The 22,292-nt window shown below is 43.6% G+C and overlaps 1 protein-coding gene across 2 annotated transcripts in view; it reads left to right on the forward strand.

Annotated features, from left to right (window-relative positions):
- Window positions 1-22,292, forward strand: part of SPECC1 (sperm antigen with calponin homology and coiled-coil domains 1) — a 191,328-nt gene that overhangs the window by 156,374 nt on the left and 12,662 nt on the right. For both annotated transcript variants that reach the window (XM_075013420.1, XM_075013421.1), the window contains one exon: window positions 20,722-20,838. In XM_075013420.1, coding sequence (XP_074869521.1) covers window positions 20,722-20,838 — 117 coding nt within the window. The remainder of the gene's footprint in view (window positions 1-20,721; window positions 20,839-22,292) is intronic.

Here is a 22,292-nt window from a genome sequence, read left to right on the forward strand (position 1 = left end):
TTGCCTGGAGCCACGGTCTTTCTCCCACTGCAGGGTGGCTGCGTCCTGCTGAGGCATGCAAAATCAGTCCTCGTAAATGTGAAGAAATGCCTCGTAAGCCAAAGTAGGGGTATTAAATGAAACTCCTTGTAAAGTCCCGTTCTCGTAACCCGAATGGGTGTATCTCGGGGTATGACTGTAAAAGCCAATAGGAGGAAGTCCTGTCTCGACCTGACTAATATGGCATTACAAGTCCAAGTCCTTACCCTGCCTAGATGATCCTGCAGAGCTATCACGTTCTGAGTTCCTTGTCCTGGGTGGTTTTGGTGTCTGCAGCAATAGTTTCAAACAGTTATTCATTCCTCTGTTGGTGGCTGTTTTTTTTAAATTTTTGGTAGGGGAGACTGTTCAGGGCATAATCTCAACAAACAGAATTATATTGAACCAAAGCTTGTGTGATGAAAATAGGGAGTGGAAGGGTCTGAGGCTTTTGCCAAGGCGTCCTTCTGCAACTGAAATATACGTTGAAAATTAGTGTCCATTTCAGGCACACACCTGCTTTCAGAAATGTCATGCCTCTTGCGTGAACCCACGCCCTTTCGAGTGCCCTTCCACTGTGCATGTGTGCACACAAATGGACTATCCTCCAGCTCTCCCGAGCTTGTTGACATCATGAACTGTGTTTTGAGGTGACAAGATGACCAGATCTGATAATTGCTTACCTAGCTCTAAAATCCAATTACCACAAATCCTCTAGACCGTAAATGATGGCTCAGAGGAACCTACTTCTGTCTAAACAGTTTTTTTCTGCTGTTTTGGGCTTTTAAAATCTTTTTTTAGAAAAATTATGAATCATGACAATGTCAGGAAGTTAAAACTTGGGTGTCTCGTTCTAGTTATGGCATAATAGGTTCTGTTTCCCTGAGCCTGAACTCCCTGCAGATGCTGAGAGTCCTTTTCGTTGCATTATCACCCTTATAATCATATCATTAGTGGCTGTGCTGTTATTTAAGTGCTCTGGTTCTGTTTACTCTCTGTGGAGACCATCTGTCAAGGGGCCAAGTCTCTCCAGATTAAACCTATTACCGGACAGAGTTGTATTGTGAGAATGTAGGACATCGAGACACTTATCCCCAGGTCATTAAAAATGATGCTATATTGCTTCTAACACACACATCCTCCCTAGTAGGGGAACATTAGTTTCATCAGTCAGATAGGATGATCACTCTGTATAGTAACAATGGAAATAATACCTAGTTAATGAATACCAATTGCTTAAAGGAACTGCTTGATTTTCCCATTCTTGTTTCCAGTCACTAAGCAGTTGTCCGGGGGAACAAGGAGAGGAGGAGGTCAGCAAGAAGAGAGTTTTATGAAACTGAACCCATGATCCCAAGAGTAGTAAGACCCTAGCTCTTGGACTCTTTCCAACAAATTTGTAAGGGGTTCCATAAGAATTCTTCTTGAAGAGCCAATATCTTTGTTATGGACTCATCCTGGCAACTTTTGAGATTCCTTCCTGAATGGAGAGCCACTGGTTGGGAATGAGGACATCTTGCAATGGGCACAAATGAGATAGCAACTGGAATTATAAACTTTGAACATTTTGAAATCTGTCCAATATAAGTTTCCTGTCTGCGTGCACCTCCAGGCCACTAGATTACATCTGCTTCTGAACAGAGAAATCTCAGCCCATGAGGTTGTGATCAGTGGCAAAGAGGAATTATGTCAGAAGACCAGTCATTCCAAGCAGCCGTGGCACTTGTTCTTAGCCAAGTTGTTTGAGTTCTGGCGAATCTCTCTTGAGGCTATCTTGTGCTTGAGACAGAAATAATCTTAGAGCCATGCCTTGGAAAGGGTTGGGGATATATTATTGAACATAGAATCATAGAAATGTGGGTCTAGAATCCACAAGAGGCCATCTGATCTGTGCCCTACAGTGAAGTAGGACCAGGTAAACCTAGGCCATCCTGAAAGGTATTTGTCTAACCTGTTTTTAAAAGCTTCCGGTGGTGGGAATTCTGCCACCTGAATGGCTAACCTTTATGAGTGTTATCAATCAGTATAGTTAGTGAGTTTATCCTAATAGCTAAACTTCATCTCCTGTGTTGGCCAATTATTACTTGTCCTACCTTCAGTGAGTACTGAAAACAATTGATAATCAGCTTCTCTTTAACAGTTCTTCATGTATTTGAAAACTGTTATCAAGTTCCCCTTCAGTTTCCTTTTCTCAAGAGTAAACATGCCTGGATTTTTCATCTTTCCTCAAAGATCGTGTTTTCTGAATCTTTCTGTAGTTGTGTTGCTTTCCTTTGGACCCTCTCCAGTCCATCCACAGCTTGCTTAGCATGGTGCTGGTACTGAACACAGGGTTCCACGCAAGGTTTCACCAGAGCTGAACTGTGCAAAACAACCTCCTGTCTCCTGTGAATACAGCCAGAATATTTGCCTGGTGCAAGGTGTTGTTGAACTCTTCACCCTTACAAACATATTTCTTCTAGAAATATGATACCAGCTCTTATTCTGGGTGGAAACTTCTTTTTCTGTTTGGGTTTAACTCAGTGTCAGTCCCATAAGCACTGGTCTGACGAGGTCTCCAGCACTAAATCATTTACTGATGATCTACAGCACAATCCTTATTTATAATTGTGCCTTCCATACACAGTATGTCAGCAGACTGTCTAAATAAATTCTCAAGTCTTCCCAGGACCGCTCCATCTTAGAGTGAGAGACAGAAATTTCAAGTAGATTTCAGTTTACTCTCAAGCACATTAAGTTAATCTCTGCAGAGCTTTGCCCCATAGGTTCTGGAATTAAAGGTGGGGGGTGCTGCAGCACGCTCTGACTTGAAGTGGTTTCCATTAGATACAGGGTTCACAGTTTGGTTCAATGGCTGTTGGCTCTCCCACTACAAACATTTTTACAGCCCCCTGCTCTGCCCACCAGCAGCCTAAAAGCCTGTGCTTTAGACTATGTGAGAAACTAATGATTCAGAGAGTTGAGGAGAGTTGGCAGTTTTTCAAAGGGACATTATTAAGGGCCCAAAAGCAAGCTATCCCTCTGCATAGGAAAGATAGAAAACATGGCAAAAGGCTGCCTTGGCTTAACCAGGAGATCTTGCATAATCTCAAAATAAAAAAGGAATCATATAAGAAATGGAAACTAGGACAAATTACAAAGGATGAATATAGGCAAACAACACGAGCATGCAGGAACAAGATTAGAAAGGCTAAGGCACAAAATGAGCTCTAACTAGCTCCAAACATAAAGGCAAACAGGAAGGCTTTTTACGAATACATTGGTAACAAGAGGAAGACCAAGGAGAGGGTAGGGCCATTGGTCAGTGAGGAGGGAGAAACAGTAACAGGGAATTTGAAAATGGCAGAGATGTTTAATGATTTCCTTGTTTCGGTCTTCACTGAGAAATCTGAAGGAATGCCTGACATAGAGAATGCTAGTGAAAAAGGGGTAAGTTTAGAAGTTGAAATAAGAAAAGAACAAATTAAAAGTTACTTAGAAAAATTAGGTGTCTGCAAATCACCAGGGCCTGATGAAATGCATCCTAGAATCTTCAAGGAGCTGATAGAAGAGGTATCTGAGCCTTTAGCAATCATTTTTGGAAAATCATGGGAGACGGGAGAGATTCCAGAAGACTGGAAAAGGGCAAATATAGTACCCATTTATAAAAAGGGGAACAATAATAACCCAGGAAACTACAGGCCAGTCAGCTTAACTTCTGTGCCAGGAAAGATAATGGAGCAGGTCATTAAAGAAATCATCTGCAAGCAATTGGAAGGTGGTAAGGTGATAGGGAACAGCCAGCATGTTTTTGTTAAAAACAGATCATGTCAAACCAATCTAATAGCTTTCTTTGATAGAATAACAAGCCTTGTGGATAAGGGAGAAGCGGTGGATGTGATATACCTAGACTTCAGTAAAGCATTTGACACGGTCTCACATAATATACTTATCAATAAACTACTCAAATACAACTTAGATGGGGCTACTATAAGGTGGGTGAACAACTGGCTGGATAACCGTACCCAGAGAGTAGTTATTAATGGTTTTCAATCCTGCTGGAAAAGTATAACTAGTGGGGTTCCGCAGGGGTCTGTTTTAGGACCGGTTCTGTTCGATATCTTCGTTAACGATTTAGATATTGACATAGAAAGTACACTTATTAAGTTTGCAGATGATACCAAGCTGGGAGGGGTTGCAACTTCTTTGGAGGATAGGGTCATAATTCAAAAGGATCTGGATAAACTGGAGAAATGGGCTGAGGTAAACAGGATGAAGTTTAATAAGGACAAATGCAAAGTGCTCCACTTAGGAAGGAACAATCAGTGTCACACAAACAAAATGGGAAAGGACTGCCTAGGAATGAGTACAGCAGAAAGGGATCTAGGGGTTATAGTGGAACACAAGTTAAATATGAGTCAACAGTGTGATGCTGTTGCAAAAAAAGCAAACATGATTCTAGGATGCATTAACAGGTGTGTTGTGAGCAAGACACGAGAAGTCATTCTCCCGCTCTACTCTGCGCTGGTTAGGCCTCAGCTGGAGTATTGTGTCCAGTTCTGGGCACCGCAGTTCAGGAAGGATGTGGACAAATTGGAGAGGGTCCAGAGGAGAGCAACGAGAATGATCAAAGGTCTAGAGAACATGACCTATGAAGAAAGGCTGAAAGAATTGGGCTTGTTTAGTTTGGAAAAGAGAAGATTGAGGGGGGACATGATAGCAGTTTTCAGGTATCTAAAAGGGTGACATAAGGCAGAGGGAGGGAACTTGCTCTTCCTTGCCCCTGAGCATAGAACAAGAGGCAATGGACTTAAATTGCAGCAGGGGAGGTTCAGGTTGGACATTAGGAAAAAGTTCCTAACTGTCAGGGTGATCAAACACTGGAACGAATTGCCAAGGGAGGTGGTAGAACCTCCATCACGGGAGATATTTAAGAAGAGGTGAGATAGATGGCTTTCAGGGATGGTCTAGAAAGTGCTTGGTCCTGCCATGAGGCCAGGGGGCTGGACTCGATGGCCCCTCGAGGTCCCTTCCAATCCTACTCTTCTATGATTCTATAAGATGAAATGCATGTGCAATAGGATGCAAAAACTTGGGGCAATAAATCGAACCTGAGGCTGTGCCAGTATTTGCCATTTGTGATTGACTCAGTGACTTGCCAGTGGGATATGGAGCCTTTTACTCTTTGGCTGACAATTCAAATCCAGTCCTGGGCAGTAGTGATCAATGTGCTGGTCTATGATATATAAATATATCCTGATGCTCTTGAATGAGTTAAAGCAACGAGGGGTCATGTGGCACCTTACAGACTAACAGAAATGGATGAGCATAAGCTTTCGTGGGCAAAGACCCACTTTGTCAGATGCAGGGTCTTTGCCCACGAAAGCTTATGCTCATCCATTTCTGTTAGTCTATAAGGTGCCACAGGACCCCTCTTTGCTTTTGCAGATCTAGACTAACACGGCTACCCCTCTGTTAAATGAGTTAGTGGCCTATGATGAGAATCATAGAATTGTAAGATAGGGCCATAGGGCTCATCTAGTCCAATATTCAGACAGTGGCCAGCTCCATATGTTTTACAGAAAGGACCAACCTCCTGTCCCTCCACACCGTAGTTGTCAGTTATATGGCAACATGGCCATCATGGTGGAAGTTTCTTCCTAGCTCCAGGAAATTAATGGTTTGTGTCCTAAAGCAGGAGGGCTGTCATACCTTTATAAAGCTTTATTATGAGAAGGATAACAGCTATTTTTCTTTTCAGCCAGATAATGAGCTAAACCTTTCTGCAGTCCAATTAGGTGTTTGCACTGATGTTACTTAGTCCATGTCTTGTCTCTGATAGTATTCTAGTGAACAGCTGCGTGCATCAGACCCCCACCCTCATGAATGATGCCAGCTGGCACCCAAACTGGCAATCTTAAAAGAGGCTTAAAAGAGATTGACTAAACACTCCAAATCCAGTCTTAGGCACACTGACCATCCTGTTCCTATTTTATGGCTAATATAAAATTTTGTTCCCACACCAACTGATCCAGAACTAATGTAACAAACCATAGTGGTACAATCCTGAGAACTCTCACTGGTGGCCACTGGAATCTCTGCAAAGCTGTGTTCTGCACCAGCTGCAGATAGAGCCACAGTGTCTATTGTATTCTGACTTCCAAGATGCACCCGGCTTGCTTGTAAATGATATATGATTCTTTTTCTTTTTTACTTGTATCTTTTTATCTCAGTGAGGGGCAGTAAGTATTTTTGATAATTGCAGAATTGTGTTGACCTTTCTTTATCAGAGATGTGTTACTAAATCCCCTGACTTAAACACACATGTAATCATTAGAGCTAGTTAAGCAGAGGCATTATGTAGTCAAGCAGCAACACAAGGAAATGGATGTGCAAATTACAGGCCTCTTTTGGAAGTGTGCCCTCTGCAGAGGTAAGAGGAAGCAAATCCCATCTGTTGTTGCAGGCTGTTTAGAAACATTTTGGAACGATCTAGATTCCAGGAGCACTATGATCCTATGTGCTAAAGCAGCTCACCAGCAAAACAACTCCTAGCTAATAGGAACAGGCTGAAGGAAATCAGGTCAAAAACCAAGTAGACTTAAACCACAAATGTCAGTCCATTTCCCATACCAAGGGCTTGAGCAAAGTCCCTAGGCTGGAACTAAGCAAGAGCTGCCTTCCCCTGCCAAACCTACATGTGGCAACTGAGACGAGGGCGTGCTGGCCCAGTTCTCTCTCCACAGCCTGCCAACTTGGAGAAAAAAAAAAGTTGTCCTTTTGAGGGATTTTTTTCAAGCAAAGTTGTGTCATTTTGACCTTTCCAGTATAGTCAAAGCTGTCCACTACTCCAGTGGCTTATGTTGGGGTTCTGCTTTGTGATGTTGCTGCCTGAGGAATGAATGAAATCTCAGCATTTTTTTTCTGCTTCTCTGACTCCAGCAGCAAAAGTTTCACATAGTGATGTGGCTCCGAACAGCCTTTGTCTCCCCATGCAGAAGTTTTAAGGGATCCTTCTGAAGTGTGTCAGTCCTCAGTGTGGCTCTTCCTGTGGTTAAAGCAGAACTCTGCTACTGATTACCTTGGTGGTCTTACATTGCTTTTCACAGCAGATACTGCCCACCTTGTGAGACGTGAGGACTGCGCAAATTAGTAATGTTTGAAAAGTGCTTGGAGACTCTTTTTGCAAGTACAGAGTTAACTTTTTGCCTGGTAGTTCCATACCCTCCCCCAGTTTCAGGGTCACATTCCCTTTCACACTGTGTTTTCTCCTGAATGACCCCCTCCTTCCTGGATACCCTCAAACCCCACTCCATTTCCCAGCAGCCCGCCCACAGAATGCGCCATTTTTGGCCCCACCTCAGAACTTAGGGGAGACCACAAAATCTGCTAGCCCCGGCCCCCTTAGGCTATGGGGCTGATATGTGAGATGTGAAGGGATACTTTCTTCTGCTTCTCAGTCAAGGGGCCCATAAGGGAAGGTTTGTTTTTTGTTTTTTTCAGTTTGTTTTGGGGCGGGGGAATTGTGTCTCACTTTTGTGTGGCCCCTGACTGATTTTTCTGTGGATAAGTGGCCCCCAACCCAAAAAAGGTTCTCCATCATTGAAGTAGATTAATTTGTGTCTAGTACAAGAAGCACACCTCAGTAGAGAAGGGCTCTCAGCCATTGTACCAGCACCCTTCTGAAGCAGCTTTCTTGTTCTCCATAATCACAGCTTCCATGTTAAAAAAAAACAACAACAACAAAAAAACCAACCTCTGGCTTTTATGCGAAGAAGAGCTCAAAAATCCAAACCAAGTGTCCAATACAGACACATCTATGTGTGAGATTGCAGAAAGACTCGCCTAATAGCCCTGAAATGTGTCGAGTGCCCCATTCATCTTGCTTGGAGTGTTAACTCAGCTGCCCAGTGGTGGTTATTTAAATATTAATGTGGCTAACTATTTAATTCATTTTGTGAGAAGGATGGGAAGGGTCACAGATCTGTGCAATATATGGTGAGTCTTGTCTCATTTGGAGAAATCATCACTTTTTATTGCTGTCTCAATCTTGACTATAGTAGAGCTGTCACTAATGTATAATCAAGACAGTGCCAAGACTAAACTGCTCAGCAGAGCTAATGGACATACTCATATTCCTTCAAGAGGTCAGTGTAGCTGAGAGAGCCCACATGGTCATATTCTGAATGTCTTCACACATTATTGTCAGTGGATTCTCACAGGCAATATACATAGATAAAGCTTATTCTGTGAATGGAACTTGGGCGAGTACTACCACCATTATTCCTCCCGAGCTGATCTTGTAGGGGAGGAATTAAGAGACTTTAATGTGCACAGCTTTGGGGTGTATTTTCAGAACTCTGGCTCTAGAGATAGTGTAAAGTAGCTAGGAGTTGACAAAGTTTTCTGGGTAGTAAATGTAAATGAGTACGATAAACATCTTTCTTTCTGCACTTGCCTGCCCATAATAGGTATCTGATTCACTGGGATGGTGATTTAGCCAAAAGCCATAGTCAAAAGCACACTTTAAATCTAATGCCTGTATTTCAAAATGCCCATTACTTCATGCTTACTTCTGCAAGTGGTAGAGGAGTAACACATGTGGGTAGCAACGGAACAAGTAGGAAGAGGAGTATGGTGGGAGAAGGGGGATTTCTTTGATCTGGGCAGGTATGCAGTAAGTGAAGCACACTTTTCAGAGCTGGCATTAAACCTTTGTCATGCTGCTGTGTTTAAATCAGATTAATTTACAGCCATATGTGTATAATTAGCAGTAACGTGGCTTCTAGCAGGGGCACCAGAAATACGGACTACAGGAATAGAAGCACATACATGGAGTTTCTGGGTAAGGTTGAAGCAGTCTTTAGAGAGGCTGCAGTGTGCTGAACCATTCAAATTTAATTTGCTGGCGTGATTGTAGTCCCAGAGAAGATATTCATATACCCCAGAGGAGGCAAGAATCGAAGGTCTTTTGGCTTCTTCCCCAGTGTAAACCACCCTTTTAATCGCTATACAATGAATAATATTCCAGTTCCACAAGTTATTCTGTTTTGTTTTGGTTTTTTTTGTATTTAATCTGAGAGGCTTGGGTGTATTTTTTCACATTCTAAAAGGTAATCTCACCATCATGGTTCCTTGTAACAGATTCAGCCAAGTCCAGTTTACACAACGTGTGAGACTCTCAGCAGCCCTTTGAAAACCAATGGATGGAAATGGCTCTAAATCTTTTTTGTGCCTTACGCAATTGCAGAAGGATCCTGGTGGCCTTTAATTTAAGCATTCATCACTTTGGTTAGTGTTAACAGGACACAAACACAGTTGTAATTTTCCCTGGTTCCAGCTGGGTGGTATCAGATTGCTCAGACACTGCTGTGTGGAGTGTCGTGTGTGCTCAGGAGACTGGGTGAAGAAGGAGCAAAAGGAGCCCATTTGCTGATTCTGTTGCTCAGCGAATATTAATATTTAGAGGTTTGTTTAACCAAAGTTCAAAGCCTGCACATTTCTCTTGATGGAGCCTCTTTGGCTGAAGCCTGCTAAACCATCCCTCTCCCATTATGATCTCATACATACAAATTAGATTTATAGTTTCATGGCACTATCAGTAAGGTGGAGCGGGTTGAGATAATCTCCCAGGGGCAACCTTTCCAAAGGACTGTGATCAAATCTTACAGGAGAGGGTGCAAAATTCAAGTCTGCAAATCCGTGGCTCATCGAAAAGGCGGTTCCTTTTCTGGTGTCTGTTTCTAAATATAACCACCTGAAAACACAGGGCCCTAAAGATATCTTAGACTTTCACTCCAGGCAGGAGACGTGGCTCTCCTGAGTAGCTGATGAGGAAGGGAGAAATCAATGATGCAGGGCTGCTCTTAAAAACAGTTTCCTTTAGTTTATTCTACTTATTTGTTTTATTTAATTCTGTTCAATGTGTGTTAAGTTTATATTCTATCTGGGGCTAAACCCCAGGGTTGGGTCATCTTGGCACCTTTCCAAGGTATCCATTCAGACCACTGACTTATGATTGGCAGCAGGAAATTTTGCACTGTATATTCAGGGGGAAGGGAAAGAATGGCTGTAAAGTCCCCCTCATTGCAGATTTTCTCCCGTCCCAGTTCATATTCATGTGTGTTTGTGTCTATAATTTATAAACCTATGTTTTCAAAGAAATTATGACTCAAAGAGCCATTGCTGTAAGCGTAGCCTGTCAGCTTCTTTGACAAAACTGCTTGGGTCAGTATTATAACGTGTGCAGGCTGCCATCAGAAGCACATGATATTTTTCTGGTGCTTTGCACTGAAGACCTGGAGTCAGAGCTTGATTAACATCAGATGGAGCTATTGAAAACAAAAGTCTAAGTTTTTCATGTATGCCTGCTCTTGCAGTCTTTATAGCAATCAATGTATAAGCTAAGGGCCAGAGTGTAAGAAGGAGCTAAGCTCAAAGAGTGGCAGGAGCTCAGCATCTCTTCTGATTTCGGCCCACCTAACTGTACTAGATTGTATCAAAACAAAAAAATCAGTCACCTAGCACTTTAAAGACTAACACAATAATTTATTAGATGATGAGCTTTCGTGGGACAGACCCACTTCTTCTCTGTCACTGTACTAGATTGTAGATTTTGAAAAATTGTTCTCTAAATAATATCATCCAAGGCTGCTTTTCTTTCCAACTTAGCTTGTTTTCTGGTGACCACTTATAGAAGTGAGACACACTGAGGACAAAATAGAGGTAGGCATTAAGATACAAGTGAGATCCAAGAATATTGTGGCTCTGAGCAGGTAAAATTCCTCCCTATAATTGACAGTGCACATTAGTCACTACCTGGAGCTTCCCCTCACTTTGCCCTTCTCACCTTGCGCCCCCAACAAAGTTCTGGCAATGCCTCCTTCTTCTTGGCCTATGTCATCCTCTATTGTTCCACACCTGTGTCAGCTGTGAGAAGATACTTCTGGTTGTTCAGAACTGCAGGGGGGTAGTTTGTGTTGCTGTTAAAAGCCCCCTTGAATTAATAAAGACCACCAAACTTGTAACCTAGCTGTGCAGAGGTGAATGAGTAGCCAAGAGCCACAGGCTCTTCTGAGTTTAAAACTGGAGGCTTGTTATTATCTGTTCCATCAGGCTAGATACTGCAGCACGAGCCACGATGCTGCTACAGATATATTAGATAATTAAGTCCAAAGCACACTACAGATTATCACAAATGGATCTCACAAAACTGGGTGACTAGACAACAAAATGGCAGATGAGCTTCAATGTTGATAAATGCAAAAGTATGCACATGGAAAACACAATCCCAGCTATACATATAAACATACGGGATCTGAATTAGCTGCTAACATTCAAAAAAGGGGTCTTGGAGCCATTGTGGATCATTCTCTGAAAACATCTACTCAGTGTGAATGAGAGGTCAGAAGTACTTTAGGAAGCATCAGGAAAGGAATAGATAACAAGACACTGAATATCATAATACCAATATATAAATTAATAGTACATGCCCACACCTTGAGTACTGTTTGCAATTCTTATCACTCCATCTCAAAAAATATATCTTAGAAACAACAGAAATGATAGAGTTTGGAAAGCTTCCATAGAAGAGGAGATTTAAAAGACTGAAGCTATTCAGTATGGAAAAAAGTTGATTAAGGGGGTGACATACTATAGGTCTATAAAATCATGAATGGTGCAGCACAAGTGAATAGGGAAATGTTATTTACCTCTTTCCATAACATGAGGAGGAGTCACCCAATGAAAAGAATAGGCAACAAGTTTAAAACAAACCAAAGGAAGTATTTCTTTGAACAATGCACAGTCAACCTGTGGAACTTGGAATGTTGGGAAGGTAAGAGTATAACTGTGTTCAAAAAAGAATTAGATAAGTTCATGGAGGACAGTCATCTCAATGGCTATTAGCCAGGATGGTCACGGCTGCAATGAATGTTCCCTGTAAGTTGAGTGCTTGGGCAGCCTCCCAGGAGAGATTCAGGTGTGACCCAGCTGATTAGCAGAGTGGCCACAGACACCCACAGTGGGCGTCATGTGTTTCTACTGGTGGAGTGTGTCTGTGCTTGCCGTGGTGCACATAACAAAATTTGTTCTGCCCGTGACTGGAACAATTTAGAGGGAACACTGGATGCAACCCTATGCTCTGGGTGCCCTTAAGCTTTTGACTGTCAGAAGCTGAGACTGGATGCTAGCAGATGGATCACTTGATTGCATTCTTTTGCTTGTTCCCTTTGAAGCAGCTGGCTCTGGCAATTGTTGGAAGCCCGGATGCTGGACTAAACGAGCCAGTGGTCTGGCCTGGTATGGCTCTTCATGTTTCCACTGTCTATGAAGGGCTTTTCCTATGCTTGCCTGTGCCTGAGTGAAGGGGAAAATGGACTGGATTTTCTTGGGGAATGAGTTGTGGCGTCTGTTAAAATGGCAGGGACCAGAATTTAAGAGCAGGCGGTAGAAGGCGGTTATTGTAACCTGAGAGAGACTGGGTGTGCTTGGTAAATTACTTAATTATCTAATGTCTCATTCTTGCCTCCATGCAGAATCATTGGTTCTGGTGCAGCCATACATGAGTGAAGAATGTAGGGACTGGCCACCTTGGAAGTTACTTGGTTGTACTGATAAACCAGTTCCATTGTCCTGGCCCACCTCTCACTGCTATTCCCCGACAAACCTGGTGCATGGAGAGTGTTCTTCCTGTACATGAAGACGAACGTAGAACAGCTTCACTTTGTGTTCAAACTCCAGAGGTTCCCCTAATTATGGAAACTGTGTCAACTGCATCACGTGACAGGCACCTAGCTTACTGGAGGTTGCAGTACTCTATTAATAGCTCCTATTTCAAGAAACTCACCCAGAAGTTAAATACGAGACATTTCACTCACAAAGAATATCACTGCTCTAAGGCATTCAGCTTCAGTGCAGGAAGCACTTGCAGCATATAAAGGGATGGAACACTGATCTGAGGTACGAGTAATTTACACATAGGGCCTTGTACACTGAATGGTTGTGATACATCAATCCTACTGCTGAATGCTTAATCCCCTTCTCAGATCTGAGAATGATGGCGTAAGTCTCCGAGTCATTCTATGGTAACATTGCTCTGTAAATTGTGAAGGAAAAGGTCAGAGCTCAGAGAACTGAAACCTTCTTAAAGGTGGCCACTCCATGCATTTGTGTCTTCTGTCTGGCTGCACCAGAACCAATGATTCTGCATCTGTTCTGTGTTTGAAACGGGAGGATTTGTTCGGGAAAAACAAGCCATCAGTACTCACAACATTTGAAGAGAGCCTTTTGGTGGTCAGAGGGGATTTCTCTTGTTTTCATTTAACTGCACCTTTGACCTGAACCTTCACAAAGATCAACCCCCACTAAGTCATCCCAGCCAGGACCTTGTTAAAGCCAGGACTTAAAAACCGCGAGGGATGGAGAATCCACCACCTCTCTAAGCAACACATTCCAGTGCTTCACGACCCTCCTGGTGAAGCAGTTTTTCCTAATATCCAACCTACACTGCTCCCTCTTCAACTTCAGACCATTAGTCCTTGTTCTGCCATCTGACACCACTGAGAACAGTTTCTCACCATCCTCTTTAGAGCTCCCCTTCAGGAAGTTGAAGGCTGCTATTAAATCACCCCTAAGTCTTCTCTTTTGTAAATTAAGCAAGTCCAGATCTCTCAGCCTGTCCTCATAGGTCTTGTGCTCCAGCCCCTAAATCATTTTTGTTGCCCTCCGCTGAACCTGCTCCAGCAAATCCACATCCTTTTTATACTGGGGGGCCCAAAACTGGACACAGTATTCCAGATTCTAGAGCTGCTCGAAATGCTACTCCTAGTGCATCCTAATATGCCGCTGTCCTTCTTGGTTACAAGGGCACACTGTTTACTCATATCCAGCTTTTCATCCACCATAACCCCTAGGTCCCTTTCTGCTGTACTGCAGCTTAGCCAGTCAGTCCCCAGCCTATTACAGTGCTTGGGATTCTTCCACCCCAGGTGCAGGACTCTATACTTTTCCTTGTTGAACTGCATCAGATTTCTTTTGGCCTCCAATTTAGCCAGGTCACTCTGGATTCTATCTCTACCCTCCAACATATCTACCTCTCCCCATAGCTTTGTGTTCAGGCTGATGTTTCTTTTTTGACTCAGTTCTCCAGTGCCTCTGATGATGTCAGAATTGCTTTCCACTAGCTTCTCTTCGGTGGTTTGTGAGTCACAGAGCCCAGCTATCAAGCTCTTGATTGTGAATAATATTTGGATTAAGGGCTATATATATGGCCATGAGCCTTAGTGGCAGGGAGACAGCCTTCTTTGGCCTGTATATTCACATCCGGCTGGGCCATAAAAGGTTGGAGTAAGAATTCACCACAACTCAGGGAGTTAGTGTGGCTAATGCTTTGGAGATGTTAAGAATTCTGAAAACAATCAGTGTGCATAGAATCACAGAGACATAGTTCAGAAAGGTGCCTCGAGAAGTCAAGTACATTGCTGTGCTCTGAGGTGGGATCAAGTGAGCCCAGCCCATCCCTGACAGGAGTTTGTTCAACCTGTTTTTAAAATCTTCCATTGACAGAGATTCTACAGCCTCCCTTGGAAGCTTGTTCAGAGCTTCCCTGGTTGGGAGGTTTTTTCCTAATATTGAACTTTATGTTCCTGACTAGCCTTAGCTTCCTATCCTAGGCCCTGAAATTAAGCTTTGAGATTTAGGATGTGTCACTTACTTTAGCCTGACCTCCCTTTATGGGACACGGTGCTGGAACATCATCTTCAAATCCCAGGTATGCACTGGCATCATTCTGCAGGGCTGCTTTTCACTTCAGCACTCCACGCAAGTTGAGCAATAAGCAAGCCCACCGACACAAAGAAGCAGAGGAGGGGGCAGTTGCCCCTGGGCCCAGCATTTCAAAAGGCCCTGCAGCGCCAGCCACTGCCAAAGTAGCAGCAGCAGTGGCCAGAGCTCTGGACCCCTTTGAAATGCCATGGCATGCTGGGCTGCAACTCCATGTGCATCTCTGAGGGAGCATGGGAGAGAAGGGGGACAAGGGCTGACTGCCCTAAGCCCCACCCTTCTGCCTGTGGCCCTGCCCCAGCCCTCCTACCACCCTGCAACCAGGCCTTTGGCAGCTGTCAGCACCACTAGCAATAAGCTTATCTGAGCAAATCAGCAACCTCTTTCTTCCTTGCTGGCTGTGATCCTTGGTTTGACAGGGTTTTTTCAGGTACTGATTGCAATACAAAAAGGATTTTTCTTTCCCCATTGCTCACGTAGAACAGTAAATCACTTGGGGTGGGAGAATGTGTGTTTTCTGAGAACTGTCTGGTGTCACTCCAGCCTTTGGCAGCAAAGGTTCAGATAGATGTTTGAGGTATCTGTTTTTCCCACTGTTGTCTCCTCCTTGGTCCTGAACATCTGTTCAGAAGCGGAGAGAGAAAGATATAGGAGTAACGTGCCAGATCCTCTCAATATGTGCATGGGAGTTTCTGGTAGTGTGCTCTCTGCTTTGGTAGGTGATGTGGGAATGTCTGCTTTTCCAGAGGATCTCAACCCACCTACTTCCCCTCATTTGCCCTCCTCGTGCATTGCACAGCTGTTTTTATATCTAGGAATGTCGCCAAATTGGGCAAGTCGGATCAGTTTATATTTCTCCCCTGGAACCTTTTCTGATTCCACATTCAAAACAGTTCCAGAAAAGCAAAATCCCACCACTCCACTCCATTTTTTGTCCAAAGCATTAGCCCACACTTCAGGTCCATCTTCCAACCCTGCATGACTGCAAGTGGGATTTTGGACATAAAGGCAGAAGTCACTGGGTTTGGGTTATCCCAGTTCCCCTGAGAGGAAACCCAGGTGCTGGATCAGAGGGCGGAAGTCCATCTCTTAGAGGCCTTGCAGTTGATCTTTCTAGTAGCAAAATTTAAACCAGATATAGAAATGGAATGTTTCAGCCAGCCTCTTTGGTTTCATACAAACTAGTCTCCGGAAGAAGGGTTGATTTTTGCAGATTTGCCTTGGTTGGTTTTTAATCGATGCTAGAAATTCTGCTGACACACCAAGCATGAGTGGCTTTTAATTTTCTGTGAGTTTCAAGGTGCAAAGGCAACAGCAGCACCTAAATTCAGGTGTCTAGGCATGCTTGGAGTGGCCATTAATTGCTGTAAGCTGCCCACCATCCCTCAGTTCCTCCTTTACTGCCCATAGCTTAGATTGGAACCTCAGAAGCTCTGAATCCACTTTCCTTCAACCTCATTTTTCCTATCCTAAACCCTTTTTAGTTCATCCCCATGGTGCATAGGACCGATGGAAAAGGTACCATCTCAATACAAGCGGAAAGGTTTTTACTCCTGATATTTTTTCATACCAAAGAAAAATGGAAGATGGAGACCTGTGCTGGATCTCACTCAACTGAAAAAGTACATCAGGCACAGCCACTTCAAAATGGTAACACTGGTGACCACTATCCCATATTACACAAGGGAGACTGGCTGTGCCATCCCTCGACCTACAGGATGCCTAATTCCATGTCCCTAAACAGCCAGCGTATATCAAGTTTCTCAGATTTACCCTAAGTCATAAACACTACCAATATCATGTCCTTTCTTTTTGACTCACACCAACCCCCAGAGTTCTATATGCAGAGCAGTATTAAAGCAGAACTCGTCCCTCTGTCCAGCCCTCTTGTCAGGGAGTAAAGGAGAGGCTTGCAGAGCAGAGGTTGCATGTGCCCACTTTCCTGACCACAGGGATAAGAAAAACATTATCTCCACCCTCTGTCACTAAACACAATTCTAAACTGAGAACCCTATAAATCAGTGACAGTACTTGATGGTGCGAATGGTCTCCATGTCAGAATCCATCTGAAAGAGGAGGCTTCACTGCAAGCAGTATATCTCTCCCTCAGGTAAACATCAAGTTGGTTGCTAACATGCAGCTTGTTTCTCTGAAAGCTGCGGAAAAGCAGGGTAATCCAATCTCGCCCAACTCCTTAATACAATTAACTCGCTCTTCATTAAGATTTGGAGTCAGGAACATAACATTACTACAGCATAATGGTCTCTTGCAGTTACTTTAATGTTCAAGCAAAGACAAGATGTTTATTTTCAAAGCAGGAAATATTGATCTTGGATAATGTTCCACTGCTAGGTCTTGATTTCTGTTTATCTCGATTGATTGATGACCATTACTTGAATTATGTGGCTGTTGGTACGCAGCAATGCTGGCTGCTCCGTGTGCTACTGGAGACCTACATTCTGATTGGATTACTGAGCTAACATAGATTTGCTTCAGCCTGTCAAAAGTCATCTTAATAACAAAATTATAATTATTTTTAAAATGCAGTGTAGTGTACATTTTGGCTAAAGTCTTATGTTGCTAAAGGCTTTAATCACCCATCGAGCAATTGGACAGGCTGACATGGATCTACGTGGGATAAGAAATGAGGCATCAAGGCCGTGTCTACATGAGCCCCAAACTTCGAAATGGCCACGCAAATGGCCATTTCGAAGTTCACTAATGAAGTGCTGAAATGCATATTCAGCGCTTCATTAGCATGCGGGCGGCCGCAGCACTTCGAAATTGACAGCTCACAGGAATAAGGGGACTTCGAAGTAGGCGGGGTCCTTTCGAAAAGAAGCCCCGTCGGGATGAGACGCGAGGCGCGTCAATTTCGAAGTGCCACGGCCACCCGCATGCTAATGAAGCGCTGAATATGCATTTCAGCGCTTCATTAGTAAACTTCGAAATGGCCATTTGCATGGCCATTTCGAAGTTTGGGGCTCGTGTAGATGTAGCCCAAAAGTGACAAACTTATACTAAAAGAATTTGTGTCTGTGTCAGTGGGTCTGACTGTGTGTCATCTTTATCATGATAGGAGTATTGGGATCCATCACTTTTGTGTTCATAGTAGTGTCTGAAGAACAGGTAAAGAACGTTAAGTGTCACAGAGTCTTTGTGTCAAGGTTTTGTAGTGCATCAGTCCTTTTCATTGGAATGGTCTATGGCAGTGTTTCTTAAACTTTTTGAGGCCATGGACCATCAACCAATGATATTTTATGCAGAATACCTATGTAAATTTTCTTTAAAAAAATTGTCAGACCAAAAAATACCCAACAGCAACGTATGCAGCAAAACCAAAATGAAGTAATTTAATCAGCAGTGAAGAAGTAACATTGTATCTGGTTTTAATAACAGAAAATATAGACCATTTTTCCAAATGTTCACAACACACCTCTAAGTTGTTCAGGAAACACCAGTGTGCCACAGAACACAGTTTAAGAAACACTGGTCTGTGAGAACTGTACACCTGCTGCAATGTAAGACCTAGTGATACAGCAAGACAATGCTTTAATGTACTGGAAGCATCTTGTGTCCCGCAACAAACCTCCAGAGCTGTTATGTTTTCAACAGGCAAACACTGTTTTGGTTTTTCTTGCCATTTTAGAATTCCAAGAAGCCATGCTTAGATATGAGAGTTCTTCAGCTGGCCAGTATGGCAATAGCACTGGCACCAAGAGTTTCAGAAGTGTCATCCTGCTTTCAGCATGTTCAGCACTATGTCACAATGGTGTTCAGCTGCAGTTATGGCTGAGAAAAAGACGCTGCAAAGAATCTTTGCTCGCTGGCCCTGCTCCAGCCTCTAGCCCAGCCTACTTGGTGTCTGCTAAGGCTTTTGTGTTTTTGAACACTCATATTTGGTTTGTTTCTTTTTAAAAGGTAGCTGCTTGTTTCCATAATCCCTGTAATTTATACCCATCATTGATCAGCTACTTAGGGCTTAAGCCCAGCCAATGTGCAACTTAACAGCCTCCAGTTTTTACCAGGTGGGTTTGGTCCCCCGCACTGCACCACCTGCTCTTTAGGTCACAGTACCAAGGGAGAAGAGCGTTCCATCTGCCCAGCACACCTCCTTTGAGGTTTTGCAGACATACCTCAATGAATAAAGCTGCGCCTACATTATTAGACTTTTTCATCTTAAATTTTCCCACCTTTGTGGCTATCAGTGCAGCTTCACTGGTGCTAGAAATGGTAGGAGTTGCCAGTATACACACTTCCCAACCAGTGTGTCCTCTAGACCTATCCAGAGAAGGCCTAGCCTATGTGATTATTCAAGGACCAGCAGGCCACTGCCATACTAGCAATCCACCATTACTACCAAGAGTAGGAATCCTATGTTCGAGTCTGGCATTGATGGTTTTCTAAAAACTCTACTCTAGGAATTATCTTAGGGAAGTTCCAGGGCCTTGTTTTCCTCCAGGAGATCAGACTAGATGGAAACTGGAAGCTACTAATTTATCAAACAAGTTGAGACCAAAAAATCTATGTCAGTTTACTATTTCACAAGGATCTTGTATTGCTCTTGTTGTAGGTTAGTGTTAGCAAGAAGATCATCTTTATTTCATTGACTAGTGTTCTAGGGACACTGGTCTCTTGTTGAAAGAACTAGGTTATGTCATGAGGGGTAGAGTCAGGAGACCTGTGCTTCATTCCTAACTGCTGTTCTCTGCCTGTGTAACCTTGGATAAGTCACCTCAGCTCAGTGCCTTGGTTTCTCTTTCTGTTCACGGGAAGTAATGTTTTGTTCACCTTTGTAAAATATTCTGTGACCATGGGCTGGAGCTGCTGTGTATGTGCAGAATATGAAGATACAAGCAAGTATGTATGCAAATATCTATGTAAATTAGCTACATCTGCCCAGCTTACGGACGGTTGCCAGTGCAGCCTTGTGCTAAATGAACAAGTATGTTATTTATACAGGGCTTAAGAACAAACTTGGTGTTTTTGCCAATTGATGGCCCTGTGTGCTACCACCCTGAGCTGACTTTTAGCAGTTAATCACATATCCTCTCTAAAGCAGGTGTCTGGTAAGTCAGGCTGGGAAGGTGATGTGGTCAAATGCACTAGCTGTCCTAAATCACTGTTCATCAAATCCATCCCTCTTACAAGGCATCCCTGTTACAAGCCAACATGTAATTGATCACCAAATTGTCTTTTCAGTATTGATGACTTATGTTTTACACTTTGGACAAAATGTGTCTGAGCAGTCACAACAAGGTCACTCACTGTGACTGTCAGGATAACCCCTCAGGAGCTGGAGCCTAACCAACACTTGTCAAATTGAACCATATGTGGAATAGTAACAGAGAGGTAGATGTTAGTCTGTACTTCAACAAAACAAATCAGTAGAAATGTAGCACTTTAAAGAGACAGAGTAGCAGAAGACTGCAATGAAGGGGGAAGCCCAGAAAGCTGTGGCAGACTGAGCTGAGAGTGAAGGAAGCTCTCCAGGTGTAGGCAGGTCTGGAACAGACCCTGACCAAGAAAGTGAGGGACTGCAAATGTCCCCAGGCAGCAAGGCCTGGGAGGAGGGAAGAGAAACTGAAGACTGGGACAGTTGGAGAAGCTTAGGCAAGGTGCTGCTTGCCACCCAGATGAAGGCCAGAGAGTTCCATAGTGCAGCCCATAGTACCTTCTGCTTCATTTTATGGTTCCCAATGCAGCAGCATACCTACTGAAGAAACGGATGGCTACAGGAAAACCTTAGCCCTTATCTACAGCTCCATGCAGCACTCAGCTGGGCAGAATTTAGTAGCTCCAGCAACTCAGAGAAAATCTTTTTAGTCATTTGTTATCCCTCATGTTTCTTTATCTGTGTTGATGCTGCCTGCAAGGACTGTTGGCCATTGCCTGACGTTAGCACGACTCAGGAATGGCTTTTGTTGTTTTTTTTCCCCACAGAACATAGACATTACCAACTTCAGCAGCAGCTGGAGCGATGGACTGGCCTTATGTGCTCTCCTTCACACCTACCTGCCTGCACACATTCCGTACCAGGAGCTCAACAGCCAGGATAAAGTGAGTCCTGCTAGTTTTGGTCAATCCCTCTAACATCTAACCCTGATCATACTTCATGTTGAAGCAGAGTTCCAGGGAAGTCCACGGAGTCCTGGGGTGGGGGTAGAGCAGGAGAACATGTCACTAACTGGAAACCAATGGCATGCCACTGGAAAGTGGTGATGTTGTGCAGATCTGGTATAAAAGTCGTAGCCTTCACAGCAAATGGGGGGAGTGAGGAGAGCAAAACAAGAGAGAAAGCAAATAAAACACTAAAAAACCAAATATCTAAGAAACAAAAAGGAGCAGGGGAACACTAGTGGCATGGAGAGGCAGTTGTCAGGCTGGCAATTGGGAACATTACTTTCCAGTTACTCTCCTGCTCTACCCCCCACTCCATGACTCAGCTTGTGTGAACATTTGCATACTCACCCAGTGCAGTGAAAAGCTCTTTCAGCTGAGCTGTTGGAGCATACCAAACAGAAAAGCATTTCAGTCCATTCCTGTATCACCTCCCACTTTCTCTTTCCCTCCGTCTCAGACCTTTTGGCTGTATGTATATATTACTGACGCAGCAGGTAGAGAAAGCCTAGCTTTACTGGATCAGCTAACATGCATTCAAATACCAACAGTCTCATCTACACTAGGGTTTTAACAAATTAGCTAACCCCTGTGAGAAGCAAACTTTTGTCCTGCCAGTGTAGTCAAAGCTCTGGTGTGCCTGGCATCAGGACTTAGCCCGAAGAGCTCAGAAAAGCGCTTGCCAGAACTAGCTGGTACCAACTTTTTGTTTTCTCAAAGCTTTTTGGACAGTGGCTCGGTATGCGGATACACTGTATTACCTGGGCAGAAGGAATAGAGAAAGACTGCTGCCCAGGCATGTTTCATTATGAAAGAAGAAATGCCCAGAGGCACAAACGTGCTAGGAGCAAAGACAGATTCACAGCAAATTGGCCCTAAGCAAATCTAACAGAAACTGAAATGCTTTGAAGAGATCGCAGCAGATGCAAACTGCCAAGGGTGTCTTAAATCTAGGACTTGTCATAGCTATGTGCTATGAATGTGTAGGATTCACAAGTGAGAAGTTTCCTAGACCATAGTGTGAGTAGGTCCTGAATGTGCTCTCATTATAGCTATGTCAGCTCCATTGTTCCATGCACAACAGAAAACATTCCCATTGACTGTAATGAGTGAGCAGGCAGTAGCAGAAGGTGTTTGAGGACTTCCTTTTATGGTGACTGGTGTAATAGAAGCAAACAGTACATTAATTGAGACCAGGATCATGCCCTCATGTTGCCTGCTTGAAGCCCGTAATACAGTTCAGTTGTAGAGTCATTTTCTCAAGGTAATCGTTTGCTCAGATAGATAAAGCTACAGAATTCAGATGCTGGATCTGAGCCCTTACACCAGGAGGTAGGATCGCGTGCTGCCTTATGGGAAACCTGGGTTCTTCTCTGCGTGCTTGCTCATAATCT

This window comes from Carettochelys insculpta, chromosome 19 (genome assembly GCF_033958435.1).
Source record: "Carettochelys insculpta isolate YL-2023 chromosome 19, ASM3395843v1, whole genome shotgun sequence".
NCBI classification, from domain to species: domain Eukaryota; kingdom Metazoa; phylum Chordata; order Testudines; family Carettochelyidae; genus Carettochelys; species Carettochelys insculpta.